This window comes from Vidua macroura, chromosome 8, assembly GCF_024509145.1.
Source record: "Vidua macroura isolate BioBank_ID:100142 chromosome 8, ASM2450914v1, whole genome shotgun sequence".
NCBI classification, from domain to species: domain Eukaryota; kingdom Metazoa; phylum Chordata; class Aves; order Passeriformes; family Viduidae; genus Vidua; species Vidua macroura.
This window is the reverse complement of record NC_071578.1, coordinates 25,230,773-25,250,060: the sequence shown is the minus strand read 5'-3', so window position 1 is coordinate 25,250,060 and position 19,288 is coordinate 25,230,773. Positions and strand designations below refer to the sequence as shown.

The following is a 19,288-nucleotide window of genomic DNA, read 5'->3' as shown; positions in this document are numbered from 1 at the left end:
CGAATGGGACCCTAAGCAGTCTGCTCCTGGAACCTGTCGTGCAAATCTTCTCCTGCAGAAAACCCCTCGGGTTCACCGCTGACCTGCACTTTGCCTCTTTGCCTGGGTAGCAGTGACATCCAGCGGTGCGAGAAACTTGCCTTTTTTTTTTTTTTTCGTCCACAGTGCATCACAGGAAACGCATCAGAAAATGGCAGGGATCCCTTGGCATTCCCGTCTCGTTGTGGAAATTCGCGAATGGCACCAAGGGCAGGCAATTTGACAGCGTGGGAACAGATAATGCGCACGGGGAAACAAAGATGCAGAACCAAAACCACCCTCTGGGCCAGACAATCTTTCTAATGGCCCTAAAAGGACACTGCAAATAGGAATTGCAATTGGGGATCCCTAAAGTTCAAATAAAAAGCACTTTCCTGTATTACACTTACATCAATGACCTCACAGCATTTTCATTCTTGAAATATTTTCATTAACCCCAGTTACGTGCTGAAGAAAAGATAAATGGGCTGACAAACACGGAAAAGTTGATGGAAGAGAAATTACTACAGCAGAGCTGTGTTTCTCAAGCCCTACCCCTGCACTTTGTGCACTTTCCTACTAACCTGATCCATCTTCAGCCTTAAAGATGAGGATAAATAGAATATCATACTGCATGGGTGCAAAATGCACATCTCAGAATAACAAACTTTTAATTATTAGTTTCCAGTAACTAGCTGAGTGTTAAAGTATGATGTGATATTTGATGTGCTGAGAAGTGATTTAGATTTTGGGTACATGCCATGTTAAAAGAAAAAAAATCAAAACATTAAATGCATACAAGGGACTGGGCCAGCAGAGGTAGCTGTTAGCACAACAAAATTAACAACTGTAATATTTTTTTTTCCCAGTGGACATTCTAAATTCAGTCTGCAGTATTGGAAATTCACTTAGATTTAATTTGTTCCTTCTCTACTATTTTGCTCTAATTTTAGTTATTTGGGTTAACCCATTTCCAATGGTAATTATCCATTCCTATCTCCTATGTACTACCTATTGTCTATCTTTCCCATTTTTATTTTGTCAATATGGTGTTCAGAAAAGATGAGTCAACTCCAAGTAATCCCAAGGTTGTCTTGAAAAAAATCATCAGATTTATCAATAACAATTTTTCAGAACAATTTCAAATGTCATTTCAACCTTCTAGGGCTCCAGATTTTTACTTGATTTTTGAAAGACACAGAAAACTTTAAAATGCACGTAAGCTTATATAACTTTCAAATCAAGACGTGCACTAACTGTTTATTGGAAATAATGCTGTTTAAAGCAGGAAAAGACCTCAGTCTGATGTGGTTTCTGTATACATCCCTCTGGGGAATCTGTCAAAGCAGAGAACTTTCAGTTTCCATGAGTACTTTAATAAACTTAAAAAGACTTCATGACTCTTTCTAAAAATGTTTTTACACTACAGGAACACTTCAGCATGTTGTAGTGTTAGTGATTTACACGTTTGACAGCCATCATACTTCCAATGAACATTCCAAGTGCTGGACAGCATTGCTTCCTACTTCTGTTGCCACTCCCTTTGGGTAGGCTGAGAGCAGGGCTGCAGCCCCATGGCATCCTTGTCACCATCCAAGGCTCCCTGAGCAGCCAGCTCTGACAGAGTGGGTGGAATTCAGTTGCCTGTACACAAAATTGTAAGGAGATACTTTCCAGATTCAGCAGGTTCTACAGGCACTTCACTTTATCTTCAATTTCTAGGCATTTATCTGGCTTCCATTCCATTCTCCAAGGACTGTTTATGCCTTTCACATTTCATGTTTATGTGAAATGCACAAACAGCCCTTGGGACAAGGCCTGAAATGCAGGTCTAAGATCAGTATTTCCTTTGCTGGTCTTTGCCATTTGCAGAGAATTGATCTTGCACAAAGCTTTCTACTTCCCATGAGAAAGAAAACTCAGAACTCTACAGAAGCCACAATATGCTGCTCTAAGATCTTTGTTATTCATACCCTCTTGCAACCATAGGAAATGGTAGCTCACACCCATTGCTTTTAGCATCTCTTGTGTTCCCTACCACTTGCACCCCAAGTATCCATATGCTGACTGCAAACAAGTGGACACTTACACAATGCTTTGAATTTTTTAGGAGCTTGTGTCAGCACACGATACCAGTAATGCCTTTCAGTGGTGAAACCCAGGAAAAGAAGCCCTCAGGCACAATTCTTTATTTCATGGTTCTCTGCACCTGTCCATGGCTCTGAGGAAAGCCTTTATAGAGAAAGTCCATATCACAGAGTCAATTTGCTGGTGTACTCTCCAAATCCTGTTCTGTCCTTCATCCCCCAAAACAGTCAAACACAAATTTCAGTGGATAGTAGCATAAATGAGTCCAATTTCTATTTAGTTTCCAAATGAAACATATGAATCACTCAAAATTCTCACTGCTAGTGCTGTTTCTGGGAACTGTGAAAAACAGACTCTGAAGAGCATATAAATATATTTTTCTAAAATCAGTTTTACCTGGACATAAATACTAAGGAAAAAAGGTCAGAATTTTATCCATAAGGATGCAAATTTTTTTTAAAGAAGCTTAGATACAAAAAGGAACCTGCCCTTGAGCCACAATTATTTTCCTTGCAGGGAATCACGTGGACTTAGAAGATCTAGAACCAGTAGTGAACTAACAAGAAATTCACTGTGCAGACATAGTGGCATGTCTTGAATGCAAAATCTCAAGTGTTAGACTGACAGGGTGTAGTCTTCTAGAAACACAGATGTATTTACATGCTAATGAAAAAGCAAAAACCAAAGGCATTTCATTTACATAAAGTTTTATTATCTTTTCCCCTGAGCTGGTACTGCATTCCTACCGCCTTAGAAGAGTTTTGTTTCCCTAGGTAAACAGGTTTTCAACCAACTGTTTCTGACTGAGAACATCTAGGCTAGGTCAGATTTTAGACCCAGCCTTTCATTAATACAGTCAGATACAAAGGACCAGTAGAAATCCTGTCCACCTGGAAGACTATAAGGGAACCAAAAACAACCCAAGAGGATTTTCATAATTTTCTATGTTTGAATAGAGAACCTTTCCTGTGCTTTGATCACTAAATAGTTAAGCAATTACACCACACATTCAGGACATGGATACATTCTACATTTCAAGCTCTAATCAGAAACACGTGCAACTGTTTTCAACTTATGAAGCTTGTGGTTTTATCTTCTCAGCAGCTTCAAGGACAGATGGAAGGCTGACTTTGTCTCCAAATTCTTTCTCACGATGTTCCAGTAAAACACCCTAGTCAAAGACACAAGAGAGAAATTCAGACACGTCTCCCAGCAAAAGATCCACGGCCCAACCAAACAATTCCAGGAAACAAACTTCTGATCTTATATGAGAGAAAAAAGCCTCCTAGATGGCCTGCAGTACCTGTCTTCCTGCCCCAATCACATATACACCTCCCAGGGTGAATCCTTCTCCTTCCAGATTTCCACTATATCCACTTCTCCAAGCACGGAAGAAATTTTGCCAAACTCCCAAGCGGAAGAAGCCTGACAACATCATTTTTCGTCTGCGTGGACCATAAAAGCCTTTCTGCAGGGGAACAGAAAATATGTCAGCAAACAAAGGGAACAGGGCTTTTAATTCATGTGGATTTCAAGCTCATCCACAAGTTTTTAAGCCCCATGTACACTTACATCCCTATTGTTGACAACAGCAGTGCTTTGTGATAAATGTATTTTTTTTTGTTGGTTGGTTGGTTGGTTGGTGGGTTTTTTTTAAATTCAATCTGATTCTTTCACACAGGCAGGGTGGAGAAAGAAAACAAAAGGATCATCTAGTAGATTTTGAATATTACATATCCTTTTTTCTTCAGAACCCAAATGATTTTTAAATGTGTATCCTGGTTTAGGGAGAAAGCAGGGCAGTGGTTCTGTAGGACATGAGATTGGCAATCCAGCACGTGCTGGTGTACTGGAACAAGATATATCACTGCAATCCATGAATTAATTATATGTGTCACCTTCAAACCTTGATTCACACACCATAAAAATCAGTGAGTCACACAGCCAGTGAAAGAAAGGAATAAATATTAACAGGCCATATTGTTTACCTGCTAAAGGGGAGGAGTAAGCCTGCAACAGCAGGATATCAATGCACTGCTACACCACAGTTTGTAAGCTCAGCAAGATGTGTAAATATAGAAAAACAAAGCCAATTAACTTCTTAAACTACAGTGCTACTAAATCCTTTTTCAATCAGACTACATTCTACTTATTTATACAAGCTCCTCAAAGAGGGCATTCATAGATTTGTTTTTAAACAAAAGGAGAACACCAACTTCACTATACCTTTTCATCCAGAAAGATTTCTCCTTTGAAGTAATGCTGAAAATCCTCTACTTCAGTCCCTATCTTCTCTTTCACAACAGCATAGAGAGGGACACCCAGCTTGGACAGCTGGGGTTTCAGAGAGGAGAGCTCGGAAGCCTCCTAAGCAAAGGAACAAAACCCCAAGCATTTCAGTCGATAAATGGAGGTTGCAAAGCTTCACCTTGAATTTCAAGACTATCAGATACACACAACTTCTAGCTTGAGGCACAAGCCAGAAACAGACCTGTAACATTTAAGCTAGTTGCACTCCTAGGTAGCTCTTCATAAGATTTACTATAATTTTCTTTGTTAAACATGGAGGAAACAGATTCTTCTGAGCTGGATAAAACATATATTTAATTTATAGCTGTAGAGATACCTTGCCTGTAATAGAGCTTCAACTATCTTCTGAAGTATTTGAGAATGGTAGAAATATAATGCCTGCACATCACTTAACTTTTTCAGAATTTTCAATCCTTTTTTCCAAGTTAACATCCATCATTATCAGTACTTCTGCAAAGTATTTTGAGGGTTCTGTGCAGAAGCAGGCTATACAAGTTTACAGTAAGTAATGAAGATACACTCTCCTTCCTAATTCCCCCAGTAAAAAAAAAAATCAGGGAATTTATTCATAGACTTTCAGTATCCCAGAAGCAAAACTGCTTTTTTTTGGTGTATAAGAGTGTAAGGTGTCACCCTCATCTGCTGGGTTTTTTGTTCTCCTAAAGGAATCCAAATTCACACAGTTTATACAGAGATCCCTGAGGTTTTGAACAGATCAGAGTGTGCACTGAAAATATGTTTCTTATCTCCCATGGAGAAAGGTATTTTTTACTGGACAGAATTCCCACATAAAAAATCAACCCCACACTTTAAAAACATGGACACAGCTTATATTATCACTCTCAGTCACCTAACAGAAATACCTTAACTGAAAGGCTAGCAGGACATCTAGAATTTACTGAGCACCAAGGAGTAAACAGATAGGGATGAACAGACAGGCAAATTTGAAACTTTCAGTAATACTACTGCTAATAATAAAAAATCACTCTGGGATTCCTGACTGACTGTGTGTGAAAGTTACAGAGGCAGGCACCTAAGTGCATTCTCCTCCCACCTGTTCAGAGAGCAGAGCACTGGAACCTTCCAAGAATTCTACACGTATTTTAAGCAGTTGCTACTGTTGGGAGCAGATGCCTTAAGGTAGAGGTTACAATGTTAATTACTCCATGTTATAGAGCAGTGAGTAACAAGATAATAACTGTTTTTCCCTATAGCTATGAGAAACACAATGTCCAAGGTGCAAGCTATGGCTGTTCCCAGGCATTTGGTACATTCAAATCATGTTTTAGGTGTTTGCTTCCAAGGAGCTCCACCCAAGGAGCCTAATGTCAACTTAAGGATCAAAATTTATTTTCCAACCCAGCTTGTTATGGAACAAGAACTCTTATCTTCAGAGTCTGTACCTTATGCCTCACATTGAGCACCCAGCACCAAGAGGTACTCCCTCCATGCACACCTCTTTTTGCAAATGAGCTTTATCTGATGGCTTTCTGCCAATCCAGTCTTGGGCTGTTTTTGACCAGACACTACCTGGCTCACAGAGACTTATTTTGGACTATATATATATATATATATATATATATATATATATATATATATATATATATATATATATATATAAATAGCTCAAAAGACTCATTACCAAGTGAATCTTGTGCAATCTCCCTTTCTAATTACCACGGGCTAGGTCCCTGGCAGATGTAAAAATCATGTAACATCACCTTCAGAAGGAAAAGGTAAGGACCTGGACCATACAAACCAGCTGCAAAAGAAACTAAGTATGCTGGTAGCTGGTGACCAGTTTGAACCATGAAACAGAACCTTTCAGATACTTCAGATGTATTTGATGACTGTGCTATTCATCCCCTCCTTTATTTACAGACTACTTATGCAAGCAGATCTCAACTCTATTTAATTAATCCCCAAGCCCAGCAAGTACCTCTCTGCACAAAAATCATCCAGGTCTTCGTACAGCCATGATCACTGCACCATTCTCCTTCCACAGTTCACCTGCTTTGAATGTCCTTTGTTCTGTTTGTACAGGAGAAACAACACCAACAATAATATCAGCCAGTCTTGTTTATAACGATTCATACTTCATGGACCAAAGCACTGCAGAGAATTCCACATTCAAATACAGTTCTCACAGTAAAAAAAATCATAAGTATAAGAGGAGATTACTGCATTATTGATTTTTAGAAGTGTGTCTTGTTTCATCCAGAAATAAATAACAGTTTTGGTTGTTTTTCCTTCACCACAAGTATTGGATATCAAGGACACTCAACTACGTGTCATAACTAGGAAAGCCTAAGAAAAGTGCTTCCAACCCTGGCCTTAGAAAGGTTCTTATAGAAATCAAATTCTTGAAGAATGTGGTCTGAAATAGCCAGAATCTTACCTGATCCCAAAGTTTTTAGCTCTATCTCCTCTAAAAACTCCAATGTAGCCTTTTCTGGCTTGGACAGAAATAAGTCTGTGTTAGCAAGGACAATCCCCGTCACAGCTGCACCAATGGCTCCCAGGCCAACAGACCACATGCCCATGGTGAAGGCGCCCAGGTCAGGCAGGAAGGACATTTCTGCAAAGAGAAAGAAAGAACAGCTCTGACACTGAACATCAATGATGCGAGAGGACGAGGAAGTGGATTAAAACAACTAAAAGCTCATGCAGGTATTTTTAGTTTAACGGAGATGATCTGTATATTTATTAATGTACTGAAAGGGGTTTTAAAAGATAGCAATTACATTCCAGTTCTGTGCCTGACCCACATCAAAACTAGATGTTCTTATGCTTCCCTGACACCAGACAAAAACATCAATTATTAAGTGCTCAGATGCAGTGAGGAGAAAGATTATCAAAATGTATGTAATAAAGCGCCTCTCATAATATGACCTGTACATTAGTCAGTAACTTAAATTATTACAGTAAGACAGAAGTTTCTTCAAAAAAAAAGAGAAGCATTTGTAAATTAAATGTTTTACACACACTATATTAAACAGTGAACTTTACAAATATACTATAGAAGACTTGGGGAAAAAAAAATCTAAACCTGCTGTATCTGGTTCATCATAACTGGTAACCTTTCACATTCCTTATAGTTCCCCACTGAGAACCACTGAGTTCCCCACTGAGAAAAGGAAAAGCAGGCACAAAGCCAAACTTAGAGCTCATGCCTGCAGACAGAAAAATGTAGACTTGCAACCATTTTATTACCCAGTGATCTGACATTGCAAATATGCCTGGGCCAGCACCTTCTTCCTCTATGCTAACTTGCTGCCACTCTTGCTAAAGCAGAAAGGACAGCAGGAACAAACAGCCTGCACTCCTTGGAACACCGCTTGGAACTGTGCATTGCAATGGGAACCATCACTTACAAATATTCCTGATAGAATATTTTGGTAAATACTGCTGTCTGTATATACTTTTGTATGGGTAAGGTTCCCACCTCAATAAATGTAAGAAAATATTAGTCTTTTGAACTGTGACTGCTAATAAACCAGACATACACATCATCTTTATCCCCATAGTGAGCTGTTTCCAGAATTCAGAAACAATGAGGAGAAGCTCCTCAATTTTGGGCCGAGAATTTTCTGTGAGAAAACCCCTTTCTATCCTTAAACCCAGCTCCAGAATACTACTGGATAAACAAATGCAACATTGGGAAATAAAAAGAAAAATCACATTGTTCTTTTAACAGCATACTTGGTTTCAAGGGAGGCAGTATCACGGTATCTAAAAACGTAAGTAACCCATGATCCTGAGCAAGAAACAAGGCCAGTTTACACAAACATCATGCAGATAAGAGAACAGATCCTACCCTATTTCACCAATTATTTCTAACCAAGGCAAAACTTCCTTGACTGTATCTGCTTTCTTTACATACTTCTTTCAAACATGAAGTCATGTTGCAATGACATTTTTTATATCTGCCTCTGACACCTATCAGAGACCATCCTGACCCCAGCCTTTGGAATGATGCAAATGTAACTCCAAATGTATGTAATGCAGCAATATCCTTGTGTAAAGACTTAAAATCTCTGTAGCATACCCCATTGGCTAAAGCCCCGCTCCCTCCCAGAGTTTGATTACCCCATTATTTGGATTTCAATCTCATCAGGTCAAGAAGTGTTTTTTTTTTTTTTTTTTTTTTTTAATTTATAGTTACAGGCAGTGGAGGAGGACCCAACTATTAAACCCTTGTGCACATCATTTGTACAAAAATGTTACAAAATTTGTGGCAAATAATTAATGAGTAGTTCTCACATAGCTTTTAATTGTTGTTAGCATAAAGAGCATCTCTAAAAGTCAGCTTCCAATCAGTAGTTATTGATCCAGGAGATCATTAAGTGTAGTTGGACTCTTTGTCATGCTCCACACAGTGACAAAAAAACCAACTTTATTCAAATATGGGATTTTTTTGCTATTTATATAAATAGGAAAAAGGAAAATGCAGCTCTGCAAGTTGATACCTAAATTCCTCCCCTGCTAAGCAAACACCATAATGAGCCACTTTGAAAAATATGCATGGGAAGCAGCAGGCAGGATTATTAAAACATTTTCTAACGAGATAGGCTGAGCCCTGACGCATCATGTCATTGAACCCCAAGTGCCGAGACTGACTGGAAAACAGCTGAGCATTTGCAACTAGAAGCTCCATTTCTGGTTAGCTGCTCTTTATTAAGGAAATCTGAAGCTCAAAAGGACTTCAAAACTCTCCCCCCCACATTAAAATACAAACACAACTGCCTTGCGATCACGTTTTTAAACACCGAGCAGCAATAAGAAGACAGAAGAAAGCATCCCATAAGCCACAATCCATGAGAGGAGACAGGAGAGCATCCCGCAAGCCTCCGCGGGGGTGCGGCACTCACCAGAACCCATGCAGGCTGCTGAGCTCCGGGCACCAGCAGCGCCCCGGCGGCGAGCGCAGGAGCGGAGCCCGCCTGCGCTGCGCGGCGGCCGGGGCAGGGCTGGGGAGGAGCCGCAGCCGCTGCCTCGCCACGACCGCGCTCTGCCAAGCCCTGCCCAGCCACCCGGCAGTGACAAAAGCCAGCACGGCTGTCCAACCCAGGGCAAGACTCATTTAAAGGTATCCTAATCGTTCAACCTTCTGGTTTGTTCTTTAACTGAGCCCTTTTTATGGGGCGGGTAGTTACAGGGAACGGGAATTACAGAAAGCCTTTCTGAAGCTGGGAACACAGCACAAAACGATTAGATCTGCATGCTAAGCCATGCTCTTCTGTAGAACTGGGCATTTTTACAAGTAATGTTTTCCCTGTGCCTATTCTACATCTAACCCCTTCACACATACCAAAACAATACAAACAACCCTGGAAAAAATTTAAAAGTCAAAAAGTCATCACAACGCACAATATTAGGAAAAAAAATATTAGTATAGAGGCTGTACCTCTATAGAGAATTATAGTTTTTATAGACAATTACCTGCTTTAATGGCAACATCCCTCTGCTAAAAAGCATCATTTTCTCTGGGACTATCAGATCTTCAACCTCTCTTAACCTCTGTTAAAACTTCCAGAAAAGAATCAACACTCCTCTCTAAACAGTACAGGCCAAAGAAAAAACGAAGACACAAAAAGATGGTTTATGTTTTTGTGGTGACCACAAGAAATCTATAAAATAACAGTGAGTTATTTTATGGCCTGTCAGTACTCAGTTAACCAGAATTTAGACAAGCTTAACCTTAATTCTGTTTTAAGTGCCAGTGGATGGTCTTCACTTTTGTCAAGACCAGTTAAAACGTTGTTTTCTAGATGTCTCATTTCCCTCCCACCCACAACCAAAGAAAAACTGTCATTCAGAGGACAGCTATCCTTAAACATTTATTTTAATAGTGTAAACAGGACCCATTGCAGCTGTGTCCCTCTGTTTTCGAGATGCCAGTAAGACTCAGAGTAGCAAACAGATTTCCTCACATACTTTTCCTAAAAAGAAAACTGTCTTGCAAGTTGGACTGCACTAGCAAATACTCTCTAGCCTAAAGCGGTTTTGACCATTGCTCGTTCTTCCTTCCTCTCCCACTCCAGCTTCCCCAAGACATTCCATATCAAGCCTAAAAATGTTTCAGAGCTTTGTCATAACTTGCGTATCCCAAACAAGTTACAAGTTGAGCGGATTTTTTATGAGACATTTTCCACCTCCCCCCCCCCAAAAAATGAGTCATGATTACAAATACCTTTGTAAGCTACCCCTATAAAGAAAATTTACAATTCACAATAACCTGGTAACATGCTCATCAAGATTTCATGAGCATTTAAATACCATTAAGCATTGCAAAATGCAGCATCCTGACAGACCTTCAAACTTAGCCCTGCTTGAAGCAGGGTTCTGACTGGAGAAACCTAGGAGTACTCTTCCAACTTAAATTGGCCTGTAAACCCCAAAATCAATGCACAGAGAGGCCTCCTAGCATTTCTTCTGGCATAAATGTAATCTTCACAAGACAAGGGATTATTTTCCTTTCTTTTTAGCATTGTAAAGACCTATCAAACCACACATTGTGTTGAAAATAACAATCATCTTTTTAGGTTTCTTCCCAACTCGTGCATGGTTCACTACTGAATTCTATGGCTGTAGCTGTAGAGAAAGTTGCTGTATCAAGCAAACAAACCATACTCCTTCCTTTGAAAGGAAGTTAGTTGTTATCCCCATTTAAAGACTTTTTAAAAAGACTGTTTTAAAGAAACCCAACAGCTCAACAAGCCTTTTCTTTAGAGCAAAGGAGAGCAAAGAGCTCTGGCAAGCCACTTTGGAAATCTTCCAGGTCTCTTGGTGTATTGAGAGGGAACAGGCAGCTAGACACTATGTATGGAAAAATTCAGATCTCTGATGAGTCAGTGAATGGATACCATGGAGATGTGTGATATTTCATGGAGCACAGAACTGCAAAAAGTACCTATCTGAAGATAATACAGGATGAACTCACAGCTCAATCTGCTGGTGATCCAGAGCAGGAAAGCTGCACTCTGTGTCAGTCTGAAGAGATGGTGGAGGAAAGAGAATACCAACAGACCCACTGATAATACAAGTCAGCATTTACTGAAAGCACAGCAGGTGCTAGGCAGCAAGTGATCCCTCCTGTTCCTACACAGCAGATCCAGGAATTCTAAGCCCTGCAGATTCAAGCTTAAATAAAGATTTCCCCGCCTTTTTGGGTTCTTAGGCCTTGCTTATATTTTAACGTTCTATATTTTAACTTCTGCATTTCTCACACTATACAATTCATAACAGCAAAATTGTTACCAAAAGCAAAGACGCCAGAGAATGGACACGTTTCAACTCCACGCCATAAGGCAGAGGGGCTTTATGCATGAACGAGGCTGTAACACCGCCACAAACCCACCCAGTGCAGATTAATTTCCACACAACCTTGTTTCCCCTTCCATCAACTGCTATGAACCAGGTCTGATGGGAACAGTGCCCCTATGGTTATAAAAGGCTAGGAGACCTCCAGGCTGTCCTTCGAGCAGCTCAAAAATGGATTTCCTGAGCTGAGCGATTGCACCCAGGACCCAACCAGCGCATCAGGAATGGAACGAGAAATGAAGCACGGAGTCTCTTCGTCCTTCACGGATCCTGCTGTGCCTACTCACGCACGGGATAAGATTGCCTAGCAAGCAGGGATCTCTCAAAACGTCAAACCACGAGGGCAGGCATAGGTAGGATTCCAAATCTCGACAGCTCGGGCTGGCGAGAGCTGCGGGGGTCCCCGGCCGCCCCTCGGTGCTCAGTAGCCGGCGGTCGCCGCCGCCTCCCCACCCGCCGGCGCGCTGCGGCTGCGACCCGGGGCCAGCGGGGAGCAGAGAGACCCCCGTGGGGCGACAGCCACGGGTGGGACACCCGGCCCCGGGCGGCACAACGCGGACCCGTGGCCCTCCCAGCCGCCGGACGCCCGCTCTGCGGCCCCGCACGCCCAGCGCCGCTGTCCCGCCCATCCCCGACGCGCCGCACGCACACGCGGCCCCGCACGCACACTCGCACCGTGCCCCGCGCTCACCCCGCACGCACACTCGCACCGTGCCCCGCGCTCACCCCGCACGCACACTCGCACCGTGCCCCGCGCTCACCCCGCACCGCGGCCCCGCACTCACAGCGCCGCCGCTCCCGGCCCGCGGCCGCGGCACCGCCCCCCGCGCCCTCCGCGCACGCACGGCTGCCGGCCGCGCTCGGTGCCCTTCGGCCCGGCGGCTCTGCGCCGGTGCGGCCAGCGGGATTAGCCCCGCCGTTAGCGGCTGCAACGGATGAAAGCCTTCTGTTCCCTCTGGGAACCCATTGTCCCCTCTCGGGGGCTACTGTAGCTTCTGGCTAAGCAAAGAAAGAAACTAAACACATAATGGGATACAGTGCTTAAATACGCAAGGCAAAAAAAGCACCCAACCCATAACGACCCGAGTCCAAGAATGTAGTGAGTTTATCATTCAACTAATCTGATTAATGGGGCACTTAAGATGTTTGCATATATATTGCATTCAAGAATATACTTGCTCAGATAAGCCAGCCAATAACATGTCACAACATCGTTTAACAAACACGCTCTTCAGATGCTTGTGGTCAATGGGCAGCACTCCAACCACAAACTCAGAGGACTTGTCTTTGCAGCTGAAATCCCAAAAAACAATCAAAAAACAACAACAACAACAAAAAAGGTAGTAGCAATGACAGAACAGTCTGGTCTGTAACACAGCAGTAGCTCAAAATGAACATAACCCTTTTGATGGTACTGGCATGTCCACATTCCACCAACCACTGTTTCACTGTTTTTCACCACGTTCCAAACTTAACTAGACAAAATGGCCTTTTCTTATCACTCTGCTCCTACAGCAGAGCACAGCAGCAGCCACGTGCTGCCAGAAAGCCACATGGAACAGCAAGTTCTGTGAGACAGCCTATTGCACCATATTGCATTGCACACGTCAGAATGGCATGGGCTCGGGCAGTTGCAAGGAAAAGATTTTGAGTCTTTTTGCCCAAAATTGTGGTAGTTATCCTTTTATCTGCACACATTATTTTAGAAATCAAATGGATTATAAAAAGCACTAAAGTCTTAGCAGCAGTAAAAAAAATAACCTAAGCAGACCTCATGGCAGAAACAGTATTGCCAGACTGCCTGAAAGAGATGGGGAATTTGGAAGGATTAAGAATTTGTGGCTGCATTTTTCCTGGGAAATACATGAAACAATAGCTCTGCTTTTTCTCCTTAATCAGTGTGGGTTGGCTCTCTGTCAACACCAAACATAATATGCTGAAGTGACTGTCATTTCTTAAAAATTCAATCAGCATTAGAATATATGTATCTGCCATGCTGACACAGCAATCTTTAGAAAAATACTATGAGTAAAAAAAATTATTGGCAAATGTTGTCAGCCATCATTGTATAATTAAAACCCTAATTTCTGCAGGCTATCAAGATTCCTTTCTTCTGAATTTCACTATGGTTGTGGAACGAGCTGACAACATTTGGCAATGGTGGAATGGCAGCTCCATTGTACTTACCATTGTTTCCAAGGTAAGTACACAAAATGAACTTTTTTCTTAATGATACTTCTGCACATTACACCTCTAACAGCCTGGCAGCTGGTCTATCACAATTCTAAGGCAGCCAATATTACTGAGGAGGAAAAAAACACCACCTATCACAAAATGAAAACATCTATCTATTCTTTGCTCTGGGCAGGACTCCATGACAAAGCACCAGGCAAGAGAAACAGGCAGTTCATCTCAGAAGTGACTCTGATTTCATTCGTCCCTATTCTAAAAATGTTGCAAAAAATGCAGCAAAATCTGAGCCCACACATCTGGATTCCATCGAGGAATAGCCTTCTACTTTACAAAGCAGCAAAATCCTTTGAATGCATGCACACATCTAATAGACACAGAATCCAAAGAGTATGGTGTCATGATAATCTACCGGAATCTAACCTTCTCTACCCACACCTCCAGAAAAACCTGCTTTCCTTGAAAAGCTACTGTATTGCATTAAGTGGAGTTGCAGCAAAAATTACTTTCTTTTTATTAGAATATCTTTGCCTTCATTGCTTCAGAAAAGTAGTGAAATTTTGGCAGGAAAATAGGAATTTGACTTCTTTGGTTTTCTGGTTTTTCCTCTTGATAAAAAAATCATATTAAGATTGATCTCATCTAGTTAAGTTTTTCTATGCACCTATTCACTTGTTATTAATATATTTTTCCTCTTAAAAAACGGGACTTTCTAACACATACGGTGGGAAACACTTCACAAAGCAAGAGACACCAATATTTAATCTTCAAGTTTCCAGGTTTTGAACAGCGTTCTTAAAACACACATTTAGCCTTTCACTTCCTGCCTTCATAATTCAGTTTTATAGCAGTGAACGAGGAAAATCAGTCAGTAAACTGCTTGTACATCAGTTAATTAAATTTCCCTGGCATGCCTGTAAGTCAGAATGCAGTGTATCAGTAGCTATGCTAAAACATGATCTAGTATTACGAAACTTTCAATTCATGTACAGAATGACAAAGCTATGCGTTATTTCAGAAGTTTTTTCTTTTTTCTTGTTGGATCATGCTTCTATAGATCAGCCTTAGACCAAGGGCATTGTTAGACAAATGGCTTATATTAGAGAAACTGTCTTTTCTATGAAGAAACAGGAGATCTCTAAAGCAACAAGGAAAGACAGTGGTGGGATCTAGGCCCTAAGTCTGTAAAAGGACTTCCAGACTTTCAATACCAAGCCAGTAAGATTAGATGTAGATATTAAAAAAAACCAAAAAAACAAAAACCCAACAGCCTGAACTTTTCACCTATGTGCTACTAAAGGCAAAGCCACCCAGATTCAGACTGATGTAGCTGTCCACTTGGCCAGGCAGAAGCTGTCTCTTGTCTGGAGGCTGTCCAGTGACATGTACCTGTGTAGGGGTGTTCTCAACCACATCCTGATTCTCAGGAAATAAACACACCAGTCAGCCTAGACACAGAATCTCAGATTTCTCTTAGCTAAGATCAGGGAGCAGTAGTCACAGAAGAAACCAAAGGAAATACAGGTCTTTTGAAATTAGTTCATTCACATAAGCAGTTCACAGTGGGACACCAAGAATAGATTGGTGCAATACCCTCCATCTGGACAGGAACAGGAAGAAAGAATTAGTAAGTCTTTTCAGTGGGTACACAGATTCTTACAACAAATCTCTTTTGCAATAGCCTAATAAACACTGAATCATGGAAAAGCCTACCATTTACAAGACAAAAGATAACCAAGGCATTTGGAAAGTGCAGATGAGGTCATTAGTCCTCCCACCGTCCTTCAGTCTTTAAATATCCTTGTGTCAGGTAAGTGTAATTACTAAGTGCAAGCAAAATAGAATCTGTGGTCTATAGTTTGTCTCCTGTTTACTGCAGTGCTACAAATAAAGCTACTCTGATTATTTTAGTATTCTCAGATTAGGTAGGACACTAAAGACCAGTAAAAAAAGTTATTTTTAATGACTATTCAAGCCAGATAGTTCACTCGAATAGTGATCAAGCCTCAGGCTCTACAAGCAAAACCAGGCTCTTGAACATCTCAAATTACCCACAAAGATAGCACTGAAAAGGCAGCAACTGCACTTCTGCAAAATCAGGACATCAGAGGAAAACAGTCATTTTGCAGTTGATCCTGGTTAATCACCTGAATGTTTCTAGTTAATCACCTGCAACTACTGTGTGGTTTCTGTTAAAATCCAGGCACTCAACATGTTTCTAGACTATTTATCTTTCAAGTTATTGTGATGAAACTGGCATGTTTCATTTCTTACTATGGACTTCAAGAGTAGCTAAGCATCTTCCAATCTATAGAAGTCATGAGTAAGGACAAGACTGCTTGTGTTATTAATACAACTGAAGTGCCCTACATCGTCTTGAAGATAACAACTTTCAGTCAAATAATGTATCTCACCAAGGTGGTTGTATGCAGCTAAAAATCAGATGTAAATACTTTGATCTTCTCTAGAAGATGAGTTGCTCTTAATATTTAAGTTCTGGGAGAAAAATTCCTTGACCTCTTTTGCTAAAGAACATCCATGTAATAAAACCAAAATAACCCTGGTATTAGAAGTGTTGATGCCAATGTGGGTCATTTTAACAGAACTTGGCTAGGAATCAAATACACATGCAAGCAAGCCTCAGTTCCAACTCCTGGTGGCAAGGCTGCTATGAGTAGTTAGGCACAGTAAACTTCTAATCTAGCAGAGCTACAGCCACACTCTAACCACAGCCTTAGAGTTGAGCTCTTAATCCTCTTATTACACTGAGCTATTTGTCTGCGTAACTTTCTTCTGCTAGAGCAAAACACAAATGTGTTACTATCAAACTGAATTTCAACACTGCATTTCTCTATTTTGTGATAGTGTTTGTTCTTTATACATCTACCTAGGAAGGGCCACAAACTATGTATTTCATATTTTCAATGCATGGTTTCTGTTTAATTCTTGGTGAACTTTCTTTTTGAGAGATTATACTCGTCTCTCATGGGCATATATACAATTTCCACATTGACATCTACCACTTTTACATAACTTGATGACAACTTGAAAGAAATGCAATATAACAAAGTATCCAATGCACAATCATAGGGTATCTGAAATAAACTCTAAATAATGACTTAAAGGGTGAACATCATGGAGAAATGCAGCAGAAAAGATGTTCTACTTACTTAGCAAGGTACATTTCAAGTCCACAGCATCCCTTCTGAAGTCCTATTTCTGAAAACATATGGGTTTATGTGCTTTTAATGGGAATGTGGAAGACTTCCAGCAGTATACATAACTAAATCACGATCAGCCTTTCTTCCTAGAACCAAGTTATACTCCATAACCCTTCCTTGTGACTGATTAGTCACCAACATATAACTAGAAGTTTGCAAAGATATTGTTTAGATTTTGCCTGAATGGTTGCTTTGTTAGATAAAGCCTGTCAAATTGTAACTGGTTTGAGGAATGTTGATAAGGTTTTTTTTGCCCAAGTTAAAAAAAACCAAAACATCAATATAGTCTTCTGTTAGTAATGTGTTTAAGTGTACTTTCTTTCAAACATTTTTTCCCACACCCATTTTGTTCACATCCACTGTAATTTTTTTCCACTGTATAAACTGTCAAAGAAACTTAAGTGTAGCGCATACTTAAAATGATTGTGTAGGGGGTAAAACCCAAGAACTTTTTGGTTAATTTTGCTAAATTAATAACATGCATAATTTTAATGCATTTTGTATCCTGTTCTTGATTTAACTAAATTTGTATTTGGGTGATAAGTGAGTGACAATGGGACAGAATAATGTGTGGTATGAAATAGTGTGCTGATTGTGTTGAGACCTTTCAAGGTTGCCATTTGCTGTGCTGCACTACCAAGCCAGCATTTTAACAGGGATTGCTCATTTGTATCTTGCAGGTTAAACTTGGAATGCAGGCTTTTGGAAGGGAAAGGAGATTGATTAGGTAAAGTGCAGTGGTAAGGCTAATTCCATTTCAAGCCACAACTATTCAGGAAATGATCCATGTCATTGCCCATTCCTGTGGTTTTACTATTATGATCCAAGAACAATTCACAAAAAAAAAAAAGTTAGCACCCTGAGATAATTTGGCAAATGCTTTTCTGCCTATGCCAGCTATTGTTCCAATACAGACAACCTGCAGAGGCTCTGGTTAGCTGAAATTGAAAAAGCTCTAGAGAAGAACAGTTATTGAAAACCTGATTAATTTACAGCTTCTCATGTGTAGTAAGAGATAGACTACAGACCCAAAAGGTTTATGGGATATGAATGAAAGTCACTGCACCTGGGAGATGACAGGTGAAAAAAGATGACTAAAGACCTACCAAGCCAGATGAGCAATGCCCTAGATGCTAAATAAGGAGACCAGAGAAATTCACTAAGAATTCTGAATTGTAGCCATTTAACTCACATGGAAACCATAAGAGCTGTGTTCCTGTTGAACCAGGGGAAGCCCTAGGTAATCACATTACAGATGACTCAGAGGAGCTGGCTCTGAACTGAAGCAATTTCTAAATGACAGAGATGCCAAAGATAACCCTATCATCAAATGCCACAGGTTGAGCTTTGGATTAATGACATACAGAATAAACAGGAAAAATTATGTTTCCACTTTAATTAAGATGGTATTTAGGCTCACCCTAATTAATTCATTTTTAGTAATTCCCTTTAACTATTGCTATTAAACCATTCAGCTCATTAAGAAGCACAGAACATCACAGATCTAAATGACTGCCTAACAGCTGCAAGGGGATCATTAGGTACCTACAATCAAGCTTTTCTCCCACAGGAAGAAGGCATCAGTTACTACCTTTCCATTAATCTAGGGTTCTCCTCCTCTCTCAAAACAGTAGCAAATTACTCAGACATTAAAATTCACTGAGAGCTTACCCTTCCAAGACAGCATCTCCTCTATATGCATCGAGGGACTGCTACACAAAGAAGCCAAACATAGCTTTTTTCAGAAATGCTGGTTTTGTTAAAGATTAGCAAAATTCTATGGCATTTTTATGCTATTACTAAAGAAAACAGTGTCTTGAATCAAAAAACACATGACTATTATTGTGACATCCTTATCACTATGTCCTTAATACTAGGCAGGTCATCACTTAGGGAAAGTGACAATATCCCTGTGAACATATTTTTGCTCTTATCTGATAATTTGCCTTAACCACCCTGTGACTGCTTTATGCTACACCCTGCAATTATTTTCTGGTATTCTCTACCTGCATTTCTCTTCCCAAATTTCATAATATATTAAATAATTACTTAATGTCATTGTATAAATGGAGCACCCAACCAAAATTAATGACCCATGGGATACTTTTTGCTATCCCAAGTAAATATGGATAGTTTAA

General features: G+C 40.5%; 1 protein-coding gene across 5 annotated transcripts; it reads right to left on the bottom strand.

Annotated features, from left to right (window-relative positions):
• Positions 1–2,796: 2,796 nt before the first annotated feature.
• PRXL2A (peroxiredoxin like 2A) lies at positions 2,797–17,121 on the bottom strand. 5 transcript variants are annotated; one of them, XM_053984161.1, is made up of 6 exons: positions 17,100–17,121; positions 6,815–6,994; positions 6,356–6,447; positions 4,333–4,473; positions 3,410–3,574; positions 2,797–3,277 (listed from the first exon to the last, which is right to left on the bottom strand). In XM_053984161.1, exons 2-6 carry the CDS (start codon positions 6,990–6,992, stop codon positions 3,179–3,181), a joined length of 675 nt encoding a protein of 224 aa, XP_053840136.1. In that variant the 5' UTR covers positions 6,993–6,994; positions 17,100–17,121; the 3' UTR covers positions 2,797–3,178. The 5 variants fall into 5 exon arrangements, with proteins under 5 accessions (XP_053840136.1, XP_053840132.1, XP_053840133.1 ...); XM_053984157.1 differs by lacking the exon at positions 17,100–17,121 and adding an exon at positions 12,525–12,645; XM_053984158.1 differs by lacking the exon at positions 17,100–17,121 and adding an exon at positions 11,882–12,319.
• Between the last annotated feature and the right edge of the window lie 2,167 nt (positions 17,122–19,288).